At 40.6% G+C, this 13,604-nt stretch overlaps 1 protein-coding gene across 2 annotated transcripts in view; it reads right to left on the bottom strand.

Moving 5' to 3' along the window:
- FAF1 (Fas associated factor 1) overlaps positions 1 to 13,604 on the bottom strand; it is a 472,185-nt gene that overhangs the window by 30,595 nt on the left and 427,986 nt on the right. The window contains exon 18 of one of the 2 annotated variants that reach the window (XM_040231205.1): positions 12,973 to 13,188. In XM_040231205.1, the coding sequence (XP_040087139.1) occupies positions 12,973 to 13,188 (216 nt within the window). Of the gene's footprint in view, positions 1 to 11,774; positions 13,189 to 13,604 lie in introns of those variants that run through there. The other variant, XM_040231204.1, reaches the window with a different exon arrangement.

The following is a 13,604-nucleotide window of genomic DNA, read 5'->3' as shown; positions in this document are numbered from 1 at the left end:
TAGATAGTTATTTACTGAGTATCAATTTACTTTCAGGTACTGTTCTAAGTGCCAGGTATACAGCAGTGAACAAGTAAAGTTCCTGCCTTCAAAAAGCTTTCATTCTGGTAGGGTGCAGACAATAAACAATATCTATTATTATCTATGTCAGATAGTGATCAGTTCAGTGTAGGAGGAAAAAAAGCAGGCTAAGAGGCATAGGGATTGCCATTCTGGCAGCTTAGGGAAGGTGAGGACAGAGAAGAGGGAAGGAGAACTGTTTTTTTAATATAAGTTGGTGAGAAAAGGCCTCAATGGAAAGGCAGTATCTGAGCAGAGGTCTAAAGGAAGTAACAGCACAGGTACTATGGATCTAGAGAAGAAAATATGAGTGCAAACATCCAAAGTGGGAAAATGCTTCATGGCTTTAAACAAGCAACAAGGATGCCAGGGTGACTGCAAAAGATTCAGTGGGGTGAGAGGAATGCCAAGGAGTCGCATCAGAGAGGCCTTTCAAAAACTCAGAACTAGATGGGATGCCATCATAGGGTTTTGAAAAGAGAAATGACATGTTCTGCCTTATATTAAACAACAACAACAACTGTTACTGTTTTTCAGAAAAAGAGACTGAAAGGGGGAGGATGCATGGGTGGAGGCAGAATGGCCAGTTAGGACACCATTACAGTAAACTAGACAAGAGGTGACAGTGTTTGGACTAACATTTATTTGTGGAAGCAGTGAGAAGTAGATTCTGAATGTATTTTGAAGGTAAAATCAATGAAATTTGCTCATGTGATGGATAGCAAAATGAGAGAGAAATCAAGGATGAACCCGAGGTTTTGGGACTAAACAAGAAGAGTGAAGTTGTCATTTAATGAGATATGGATGACTATCAGAGAAGCAGATTTGGGGGAGGGAGGAAATCAAGAGTTTAGTTTTGATTGTTTAATTTGAGATGTCAGTCAGAAATAAAGTGGAGATGTTGAGCAGGTAGTTGTACGTATAAACATCTGGAGTTTAGGAGAAAGCCTGGGCTAGAATATGGAGCTATACCTGTATACAAAGCATTTGAAGCTACAAGATGAATGAGATCACTTAGATATTGAGCAAAGACAGAGAGAGATCAGAGATTTGACACTTACTGAGCACCTACTATGTGCCACGGAATGTGAATTTATACATTATGGAGTAATGTAGGGGTAATCTTACATTGAAGATAACCATGACTATCAAGTCTTTCCTTTGTTCAACAATCTACTCATGGAATAAGCTCCCTTTCCTGATATTTGAGGTTTTATATAATCCCCCATCAGTCTTTTCTCAGAACTTTATGATACAAACTCCATATTTCAATCAATCTGTTCTATGCTCCAATGCCTACCCATGCCTTGAACTTTCCAACATTAGGTTCTTTCCTCAAGCTGGCCCACGGGCTGCAGAATGTTCTCCCTCTATCAGCCTAACAAAAATCCTATCATCTAAAATTTTGTTTATCTGTTTCCTCCTTTACAAAACTTTTCTTGGTCATCCAGGCCAGCTCTGACTTCTTTTGCCCTTTCAGTCTGAAATACTCTTAGGACTTACTATGTAAACCACACTGTGAGGATTATTTATATGAGAGGTGAGAATATTCTCAAAGGAAGGACTATGCTCCATTCCTTAGCACTTAGCACAGTGCATGGATAAACAGAGTAAGAAATATACAACTAAGTGTATATTTTAGCTACATCTGGCTGTGACTCAGGAATAATAATTACAAGGATAATATAAAGAAATCAGAGATAATGAAACTTTCCCAAATGTATAAAACTGGGCTTCATTTACACATCAGAAGCATTTTTTTGACCATAAACTATCTCACTAATTCATTCCTTACTTGGCTCAAGAGGCAGAATGGCTCTAGAATCATACACACTTAGGTTTATATTTGGTTCGGATATTTACTATGACATTGGGCAAGGTACATAACCTATTTTGTGTCTGAGGACTGTATGAATACTGACCTTTAGAATAATTTTTTGGATTAAATGATAATGCATACAAAATTGGGAAAGGAGTACATCAAGGCTGTATATTGTCAGCCTGCTTATTTAACTTATATGCAGAGTACATCATATGAAAATGCTGGGCTGGATGATTCACAGGCTGGAGTCAAGATTGCCAGGAGAAGTATCAACAACCTCAGATATGCAGATAATACCACTTTCATGGCAGAAAGTAAAGAGGAACTAAAGAGCCTCTTGATGAAGGTGAAAGAGGAGAATGAAAAAGCTGGTTTAAAACTCAACATTCAAAAAACTAATATCAAGGCATCCGGTCCCACCACTTCATGGCAAATAGATGGGGAAACAGTGGAAACAGTGGCTGACTTTATTTTTCTGGGCTCCAAAATCATTGCGGATAGTGATTGCAGCCATGAAATTAAAAGAGATTTGCTCCTTGGAAGGAAAGTTATGACCAACCTAGACAGCATATTAAAAAGCAGGGACATTATTTTGCCAACAAAGGTCCATCTAGTCAAGGCTATGGTTTTTTCAGTAGTCATGTATGGATGTGAGAGTTGGACTGTGAAGAAAGCTGAGCGCTGAAGAATTGATGCTTTTGAACTGTGGTGTTGGAGAAGACTCTTGAGAGTCTCTTGGACTGCAAGGAGATCCAACCAGTCCATTCTAAAGGAGATCAGTCCTGGGTGTAAATTGGAGGGACTGATATTGAAGCTGAAACGCCAATACTTTGGTCACCTGATGCAGAGAGCTGCCTCATTTGAAAAGACCCTGGTGCTGGGAAAGATTGAGGGCAGGAGGAGAAGGGGACGACAGAGGAGGAGATGGTTGGATGGCATCACTGACACAATGGACAGGGGTTTGGGTGGACTCCGGGAGTTGGTGATGGACAGAGAGGCCTGGCATGCTGTGGTTCATGGGGTAGCAAAGAGTCGGACATAACTGAGTGACTGAACTGAACTGAAACTTACTTAAGGAGACAAAAACACTGTACACAGAAAATTATAAGACAATGATGAAAGAAAGCACAGATGACATAAACAGATGGAGAGATATTCCATGTTCCTGGGTAGAAGAATCAATATTGTGAAAATGACTATACTACCAAATGCCATCTACAGATTCAACGTGATCCCTATCAAATTACCAAGGGCATTTTTCACAGAACAAGAACAAAGATTTCACAATTCATTCAGTTCAGTTTAGTTCAGTCATGTCTGACTCTTTGCAACCCCATGGGCTGCAGCATGCCAGGCCTCCCTATCTATCAGCAACTCCCAGAGTTTACTCAAACTCATGTCCATTGAGTCAGTAATGCCATCCAACCACCTCATCCTCTGTCGTCCCCTCCTGCTCCTGCCTTCAATCTTTCCCAGTATCAGGGTCTTTTCCAATGAGTCGCTTCTTCGCATCAGGTGTCAAAAGCATTGGAGTTTCAGCTTCAGCATTAGTCCTTCCAATAAACATTCAGGATTGATTTCCTTTAGGATGGACTAGTTGAATCTCCTTGCTGTCCAAGGGACTCTCAAGAGTCTTCTCCAACAACACAGTTCAAAAGCATCAATTCTTAAGTGCTCAGTTTTCTTTATAGTCCAGCTCTCATATCCATACATGACTACTGGAAAAACCATAGCTTTGACTAGACAGACCTTTGTTGACAAAGTAATGTCTCTGCTTTTTAATATGCTGCCTAGGTTGGTCATAGCTTTTCTTCCAAGGAGTAAGTATCTTTTAATTTCATTGCCGCAGTCACCATCTGCAGTGGTTTTGGAGCCCCCAAAAATAAAGTCTGACACTGTTTCCACTGTTTCCCCATCTATTTGCCATGAAGTGATGGGACAAGATGCCATGATCTTCGTTTTCTGAATGTTGAGCTTTAAGCCAACTTTTTCACTCTCCTCTTTCACTTTCATCAAGAGTCTCTTTTAGCTCTTCCTCACTTTCTGCCATAAGGGTGGTGTTATCTGCATATCTGAGGTTACTGACATTTCTCCTGGCAATCTTGATTCCAGCTTGTGCTTCATCCAGCCCAGCATTTCTCATGATGTACACGGCATAAAAGTTAAATAAGCAGGGTGACAATATACAGCCTTGATGGACTCCTTTTCCTATTTGGAACCAGTCTGTTGTTCCATGTCCAGTTCTAAGTGTTGCTTCTTGACCTGCATATAGATTTCCCAGGAGGCAGGTCAGGTGGTCAGGAATTTCCGTCTCTTGAAGAATTTTCCACACTTTGTATGGAAACATCAAAGATGCTGACTAGCCAAAGCAGTCTTGAGAAAGAAGAATGGAGCTGGAGGAATCAACTTTCCTGACCTCAGATTATACTACAAAGCTATCGTCATCAAGACCGTATGGTACTGGCACAAAAACAGAAATATATACCAATGGAACAAGATAGAAAGCCCAGACATAAACCTATGCACCTATGGGTACCTTATTCTTAACAAAGGAGGCAAGAATACACATTGACAAAGATAGCCTCTTCAATAAATGGTTCTAGGAAAACTGCACAGCTACATGTAAAAGAATGAAATTAGAACACTTCCTAACACAAAGATAAACTCAAATTGGATTAAAGACCTAAATGTAAGACCAGAAACTATAAAACTCTTAGAAGAAAACATAGGCAGAACACTCGATGACATAAATCAAAGCAAGATCCTCTATGACCCACCTCCTGGAGTAATGGAAATAAAAACAAAAGTAAACAAGTGGGACCTGATTAAACTTAAAAGCTTTTGCACAGGTGAAAGCAAGGTGAAAATACAACTGTCAATGGGAGAAAATCATAGCAAATGAAACAACTGACAAAAGGTTAATTTCCAAAATATACAAGCAGCTCATACAACTCAATGCTAGAAAAAGAAACAATCCAATCAAAAAGTGGGAAAAAGACCTAAACAGACATTTCTCCAAAGACATACAGATGGCTAACAAAAACATGAAAAGATGCTCAACATCGCTCGTTATTAGAAAAATGCAAATCAAAACTAAAATGAGATATCACCTCACATTGGTCAGAATGGGCATCATCAAAAAGTCTGTAAACAATAAATGCTGGAGAGAGTGTGGAGAAAAGGGAACACTCCTGCACTGTTGGTGGGAATGTAAATCAATACAGCCCTACGGAAGACAGTATGGAGATTCCTTAAAAAACCAGGAATAAAACCACCATATGACCCAGGAATCCCACTCCTAGGCATGTACCCTGAAGAAACAAGGGTTGAAAAAGACACATGCATTCTACTCTTCATTGCAGCACTATTTACAATAGCTAGAACATGGAAGCAACCCAGATGCCCACTGACAGATGAATGGATAAAGAAATTGTGGTACATATACACAATGGAATATTACTCAGCCATAAAAAGAAACACATCTGAGCCAGTTCTGATGAGGTGGATGAACCTAGAACCTATTATACGGAGTGAAGTGAGTCAGAAAGAGAAAGATAAATATCGTATTCTAATGCACATATACAGAATCTAGAAAAATAGTACCGAAGAATTTATTTTCAGGGCAGCAATGGAGAAACAGACATAGAGAACAGACTTATAGACATGGGGAGAGGGGAAGAGAGAGTGAGATGTATGGAAAGAGTAACATGGAAACTGACATTACCCTATGTAAAATAGATAGCCAATGGGAATTTGCTGTATGGCTCAGGACACTCAAACAGGGGCTCTGTATCAACCTAGAGGGGCGGGATGGCAGGGAGGTTCACAAGGGAGGGACTATATGTATAGCTATGGCTGATTCATGTTGCAGTTTGACAGAAAACAGCAAAATTTTGTAAAGCAATTATCCTTCAATTAAAAAAAAAAGCGAGACATTACTCTGCCAACAAAGGTCCATCTAGTCAAAGCTACGGTTTTTTGGTAGTCATGGATGGATTGAGAGTTGGACCATAAAGAAAGCTGAGTGCCTAAGAATTGATGCTTTTGAACTGTGGTGTTGGAGAAGACTTTTGAGAGTCCCTTGGACTGCCAGGAGATCCAACCAGTCAGTCCTAAAGGAGATCAGTCCTGAATATTTATTGGAAGAACTGATGCTGAAGCTGAAACTCCAATACTGTGGCCACCTGATGTGAAGAGCTGACTCATTGGAAAAGACCCTGATGGCAGGAGGAGAAGGGGATGACAGAGGATGAGATGGTTGGATGGCATCACCAACTCAACGGACATGAGTTTGAGTAAGCTCTGGGAGTTGGTGATGGACAGGGAGGCCTGGTGTGCTGCAGTCCGTGGGGTCGCAAAGTTGGACATGACTGAGCGAGTGAACTGAACTGAACTAGATGCAGAAATAATATTATAACCTACTAGATACTAGTTGCATTCCATTCCACAGTCAGAGTTCCTATTCTCTGAGTCTTGATTACTTAGAGATACTAGAAAATCTCAAATTAGATACGGTGATGTAAAGTATCTGAAGGGAATGGAACAAGCTCAGCATTGCAACTTTCATGCATTTCATTGATTCGATGCTTCATCTTGCTTTACCATGAAATCGATGCTTTTAAGATATAAGTAGTTAAATGGCATTAAGGTTTTTCCTTCTGGTTCTCTTTTTTGGTTTATTTGTTTTTAATCAAACTCAGTCTAACTCAGGGTCTTTTCCAATGAGTCAACTCTTTGCATGAGGTGGCCAAAGTATTAGAGTTTCAGCTTCAACATAGTCCTTCCAATGAACACACAGGACTGATCTCCTTTAAGATGGATTGGTGGGATCTCCTTGCAGTCCAAGGGACTCTCAAGAGTCTTCTCCAACACCACAGTTCAAAAGCATCAATTCTTCAGTGCTCAGCTTTCTTCACAGTCTAACTTTCACATCCATATATGACCACTGGAAAAACCATAGCCTTGACTAGATGGACCTTTGCTGACAAAGTAATATCTCTGCTTTTGAATATGCTATCTAGGTTGGTCATAACTTTTCTTCCAAGGAGTAAGCGTCACCATCTGCAGTGATTTTGGAGCCCCCCAAAATAAAGTCTGACCCTGTTTCCACTGTTTCCCCATCTATTTCCCATGAAGTGATAGGACCAGATGCCATGATCTTCGTTTTCTGAATGTTGAGCTTTAAGCCAACTTTTTCACTCTCCTCTTTCACTTTCATCAAGAGGCTTTTTAGTTCCTCTTCACTTTCTGCCACAATTCTCTGAGCCAGGTATTATTATTCTCTTCTAAAAGTGAAAAAATAAAAGTTCAGCAGGGCCAAGTAAGTTGTTCAATGTCATAAAACAAGTATGTGATGAGGTGGGATTCAGATACAGGTCTAACTACCACTAAAATTTTTATTAAAAGCATGACTTTTAACTAATCTATTTCACTTTCATTCACCCAACAGCTCTCTGTGAAAGGCTCAGGTCATATTCATTTCCTTTATGAAGTCTTATCATGGCAGGCTGAAATTATCTATCCTTCCAACTGTTTGTATGATTCGTAATGCAGTTTGCTTTACATATGTGTTTTTACTAGAATGTGAACTCTTTAAAAGAAAGTGAAGTCGCTCAGTCGTGTCCAACTCTTTGTGACCCCATGGACTGTAGCCTACCAGGCTCCTCTGTCCATGGGATTGTCCAGGCAATAGTCCTGGAGTGGATAGCCATTTCCTTCTCCAGGGGATCTTCCCAATCCAGGGATCGAACCTGGGTCTCCCACATTGTAGACAGGTGCTTTTACTGTCTGAGCCATCAGGGAAGTCTGAACTCTTTAAGGTCAGTAACAATTCCTTTATTTCTCTGTCATTAGTGTCTGGAGGCTGGCTGAGTGGTTGCTCAGCAAATGTTTTACTCTATGAAAGAATGACTAGAAGAATGAAATGCCAATAACCTATTTTTATTTCCTTATGGTGGTAAATAGGATATTCTTGTATTATCAATAAAGTCTAAAGTCATCCAGCAGTAGCTTGTGGATACATATTGTTAAGTTTGACAAGCGTAAGAACTATGTCATTGTTTTTTAATACTGTGTTCTCAGTACTGAGCTTAGTGCTTGGTGCTTAGTGTAGTAAAGGGGGATGGGTGACAGAGGAAGGAATCTGTATACCCTAAATTTGTAAGGCTTCCCTCCCAGCTCATTTAAACAAATCTTCACTGTTTTGGGGACTCATAGCTACAGATCTAGAGGAAGAGATGTTCTTGGGGCAAGAATGGGGGCTGTGTGATTATGCAAGTGGCAAGGCACACAGGTCACCAGTTCTGAAGCTCACCTGTCATCCCCATCCTCATTTAGCAATAGTCTGTACTCATCTGATAAATAGTAAGACCTCACATTCCAGTTGCAGGTGGATATGAGTAGGGAAAGGAAGGAAAGGACAGAAGGCAGGAAGGAGAAGAGCTGTGGGATTAAGAAAACAAAAAATGGAGAGAAGAGTGAAAACAAGGAGGAGAGGGTAATAAGGGTAAAACGGGACTGGAAAGAAGATGGAGGGGTGGGAAAGAAAGGAGGCAAGAAAAAGGAAGAGGAAGGCTGGGGGATACTGACAACCTTACACTGAGTGGCGCCAGACAACTGCAGAGGGCAATGGGGAGCTGGCAGGGATCCCTTACTCTGATTCCAAGGCAGGGTGAGGAACAGTGGGGGTCAGTCTCATTCTTCAGTATTTAGACTCAATTACCTCACTGCCTGGGTATGCCTGAGTAAGGCAAACGGGCCAATGATGTTCTATGGCTCTAACATACCGACGAGGTAGGGCCTAATGATGGCAGCTCTGAAATGAATATTACTTCTTCTCCTAGTAAGTGTCATTAGCAAAATGGAAGACAACACAACTAAACAAACAACTCAGTGTTCTCAGCATCTTGACAATCAGCTTCTCCCAGGAAGGCTTGTGTCTGCTGCTATTTTGGTTGTCCCACAGCACTCAGTTCAGTGGTATACCCAGCAGACATTTAGTAAATACTTGGGACAGCTGGGAAATCTTAACATGAAGTATTGTTTTGATTGGGGGGGTGGGGGGAGGGGCGCAGAAAAATGTGTAACAGGTCCTCTGGTGAGAAACCCGTCTCTGCTTTGTGAAGAAAAGGCTGAAGACACAATAAGACTTCTAGAGTTAACTCTTAAGTTATTTGTTATTAAAAAGGCAAGGTCTTAAGATGTGCTTTTTAACAGTCTTTAGTTTGGCTGTAATTTAAGATGACTTTTACAAATTAGATCCTAATCCTTGCAGACACAGATGGCTGTTACAGAACAGCCTTGCAAAAACACTACTCATTCTACTTGAAAGAGCATTCAGAGAAGGATGAAGGGCCATTAACTCTCATCCCACCCCTAGCTCTAGGAGGTCTAATGAGTCCTGGGTGGGCTTTCTGGGTTTAGGTGTGGTTCTGGAATCTGGGTGGGCCTATGACATCTGTTCTCATTTGGAACAGCCTCTCTAGTTCACCCTGGAATCAGGGATTTAGGATCAATCAGACTTGAGGTCATTAACACTTAACAACATTAACTTGAATGCTTATGTGTGAGTCACCATGCTGGTAACTTCATGGGAGATAGATACTAACATGATATGAACAGTCTCTGTAAATAATTACAGGACAATAGGACAAGTCCTATGAGAGAGGAATGTATAATCTAAACTGCACTGGATACATAAGTGAGGAGCTTAAGAGAAGGGGAAGGCTTCCCAGAGTGGGTGACATTTGAACTAGGCATTAAAAAGTTCAAATGGGTCAGGAAAAGTGGGAAGGGTAGATATTCAAGGAAAAGAGAACAAAGTATATACAAAAGCACAAAGGCATGACAGTCTCTTGTGTCTTTAGTGAAAAGTGAGCAATATCCTATCTCCTGGTGACAGAATTAAGTAAGGGGAGGCAGGATTTAAGGTGGGAGAGGTAGAATTGTGGGCCAGATTGTGATGAGTTTTTAAAAAGCATTCTAATGGGTCTGTACTTATCTTGAGGGAGTAGCAAGCTACCAAAGATCTTTTAAATAAGAAAAAGAATGATCAGAGTAGGGTTTTAGAATAATCATTCTGTGGCAAATAATTTCAAGTTGACCAAGGACCACAGAATGGACCTGTGATGGATACTGGGAAGCTCTTGATTTCTCCAATAGGAACAAGCTGTCTTGGCTAGACATTTTCTCTGAGCAACTGGGCGAAATTTAGTTTAAACTGGCCTTCAGATGAGATGGAAGTAGAAAGGGATCAGGGAGAAGAGACTGTTAACCAGATTGAATAGTGTTCTTCAGCAGAGTAAAACAAATGCGATCTAAGAGTAAATTCTTTCTAAGACCAAGTGACTGACCCTCTATTTCAGTTCAGTTCAGTCACTCAGTCGTGTCCGACTCTTTGCGACCCCATGAATCGCAGCACGCCAGGCCTCCCTGTCCATCACTATCTCCCAGAGTTCACTCAGACTCATGTCCATTGAGTCCGTGATGCCATCTAGCCATCTCATCCTCTGTCGTCCCCTTCTCCTCCTGCCCCCAATCCCTCCCAGCATCAGAGTCTTTTCCAATGAGTCAACTCTTCACATGAGGTGGCCAAGGTACTGGAGCTTCAGCTTTAGCATCATTCCTTCCAAAGAAATCCCAGGGTTGATCTTCAGAATGGACTGGTTGGATTTCCTTGCAGTTCAAGGGACTCTCAAGAGTCTTCTCCAACACCACAGTTCAAAAGCATCAATTCTTCGGTGCTCAGCCTTCTTCACAGTCCAACTCTCACATCCATACATGACTACTGGAAAAACCATAGCCTTGACTAGACGGACCTTTGTTGGTAAAGTAATATCTCTGCTTTTTAATATACTCCCAGTAACCAGGTTCAAAAATTAATCTGAAAGAAAGGTTACTTTTAAAAGCCAGGAAGGTCCATAGATTCCATTTCTTTCAGTACTTTCATTGTATAGATGAGGCTCAGAAGGGTGACTTAAAACCAAGTGTTGGAAGGGGTTAAGTTATACAAGTTATACAAGTTCTCCTAAGTTATACAAGTTCTCCAAGGTGAGATATTCATGGTCCAGCATAGCCTGAAAGAAGCATGAGAGCCAGGCTGATCTTGAACCCCTTGACAGTGCCTCTTTTCTAAGTGTTCACCCATTTAAAGTTCAACTTCAGCCCTAGAATTTAAGGTAGTTTCTTACTTGGCCATGAGGTCCATAGAGCATATGCATGCGTGTGTTCCATTAAGCAAATTTTGTATCTTATATAAGAAAAAAGAAGAGGTTGGAGTAGTAGGTGAGGGCAGTGAGAGAAAGGACAGTGTCCAGCACCTGAGGTCCACTTTAGTCTCCTTGGGTTAGAGATAGTTGTTGGATCTTCATCCTACTTAAGAGGTTTGTGGCTGAGTGGTAGAGCTAAACATATACTACTAGCTTCTGTTTCTGTCCTACAAATCCAACAGCTAATGTGAGGGACTAAGTTGGTGAAGGACAGGAAAGCCTGGTATGCTGCAGTCCATGGCGTTGTGAAGAGTCAGGCATGACTGAGTGACTGAATGATGATGATGAAGATGAACCTTGACCAAATTCTTGGTTTTGGTGTTGAAGTCTATGCTATTAAATCTCACATTAGCAGATCATAATGTAGTCACAGAATATCAAGATTTAAAACGTATCTTAGAGATAAGCTAGTCTCAGCACCTTTTCATATAAAGGAGGAACACCAGGAATGACTTCATATATATCCATTACTGCCAAAAAGGGATAATTTAGTGGTGCTTTGTTAACTTCAAAAATAGAAAAATCACTACCTCACAACACAAAATATTTTTTTCTTAGAAAGACCAAATTTGCCTCCCAATAACTTTCAACTTACTGGTCCTACTTTACTGTTGAGTCGCACAAAATCAGATTCCAGTTTTTACTGGTAGGCTTTCAAACAGCTGAAGACAACAATCACATCTCCCATGGCCATTCCTTCTCTAGAGAAAAATACTTCCCCAAATGATATGATTTCCTGTTTCCTTCTCTTCCTAACTGCCCTGCTCTACAGAAGCTCCTATTTCTTCAAGTGACAACAAGCAGTTTCAGTATGGAATCTAAGGACTCAAAGGTAGTTTACTTTTGTAAAGAGTTGACTAGGACTTAAGTTACTCTCTTGATGGGATTATACCTTTAAAAATGCAGCTGGCTTTTTGATGGCAGTCATAACACATTATTAACATATATTCATCTTAATTTAACCATAATAACCTCTATTCAAGCATGATTTTTCCATCTCAAACTTGAGCAATTTGTTTTCTAAGTCTATGCAGTCATCTCTTTCCATATGTATATCTGTCTGTAAAATTTTCTAGGTTTTACTATTTTAAGGGTTTCCTGAATCTTGTTTTTCATAATCCATAAATATGATAATGTCTTCGTTTAAGTTGCCAATATGTACGGTGAATAATTAGATTAAATATAGAACCTTTTGTTTCCTTCCAGGGAGAGGACAGTCTCTTAGCCAGCAATTTCTGGACCCATCTACTTCATCAGTAAAGAATCTACCTAACTGTCGATTTATATCTCTTTACTTTTCTCCAGAATATTGTGAGAGACTATCAAAAGCCTTACTGAAATACAGATACACAGTGAATTCAGGTCACCCTCCCTGACTTCCCAGGCTAATAAGAGCTATCAAATTATAAAATATTCTTGGTTTAGCATGACTCTTTCATGGTGAACCTATAATCAATGACCCTGATCTGAGTGTTAAGTTGTTCAGAACATAATTCTCAGATCTCCTATGGGATACAGAGATGAGATCTTGGGAAAGCCTGTATGAGTGCTGGAATAGGGGGAAATTGTTAGGAAGGAAGAAAGAAAGACCTGGTACTTAATTCCTTACCTAGGCTACTAGGCACATGTCTGCTGGCCTGGGAAGCCATACTTTCTCCAAAGGCTGAGGAGAGAATGGTGTGCAGAACAAAGAAGGACTCACGAGTGCTTGGTTTTGTGGTAAGGTATTATGCCATGGCACTTTGCTTGGACTACTTTGTCTAGGCTTAATGATGCTTTATCTCCCATCCGGATGTATTTCCCAAGACAGCTGTGGGAACTTACATCTCTCCTAGGAAAGGTACTCAGTAACTTGAATTCATCCCACGGAAATCCTTTGGAAGCTACGAAATCAAAGACGATCTGGAGCTTATTGCTGGCTAGGAAACGCCGCTCAAGGAACTCGCCGCTTGGGGTCCGGATCCGCAGTTTGCTCACAGGCTCAGCATTTTCTTCCTTTGGCTCAGGAGGCAAGGCCTGCTCTAAGGAGAGCCTGATGGCCTGAAGAGGGCAAAAACAAGGTGTTAAACTGTTGATAGATGGAACTGTGGGGGGTGGGTGAGGGAGACACTAGAAAAATCTGCTGGCTTCTAGAAACCCATCAAAAAGTCATTGCCCATTTATGAACTAAGCCTAATACTTGAACAACAGAATCACGTGTTTTTCACCTTTTAAAATATTAGCCCAATATGCAAGTAATTAAAATAAATCCCATCATGATGCCACATTAAATTGATAGGTAACGACATAGAAAAGAAATTAATTTTTTTACTGAAAGGCTCAGTATTTGTGATTGAGGAAATAGGTATCAAACACCCAATTGCTTCCTTTCTGCGGTATGAATTAAGGCTATTAGAAGCATTTGCAAAAGCACGTGTACACACACACACACACACACACACACACACACACACAGG

Source organism: Oryx dammah, unplaced genomic scaffold, assembly GCF_014754425.2.
Source record: "Oryx dammah isolate SB20612 unplaced genomic scaffold, SCBI_Odam_1.1 HiC_scaffold_28, whole genome shotgun sequence".
NCBI classification, from domain to species: domain Eukaryota; kingdom Metazoa; phylum Chordata; class Mammalia; order Artiodactyla; family Bovidae; genus Oryx; species Oryx dammah.
Note: the sequence above shows the minus strand (reverse complement) of the source record. Positions and strands in the feature narration are given on the sequence as shown.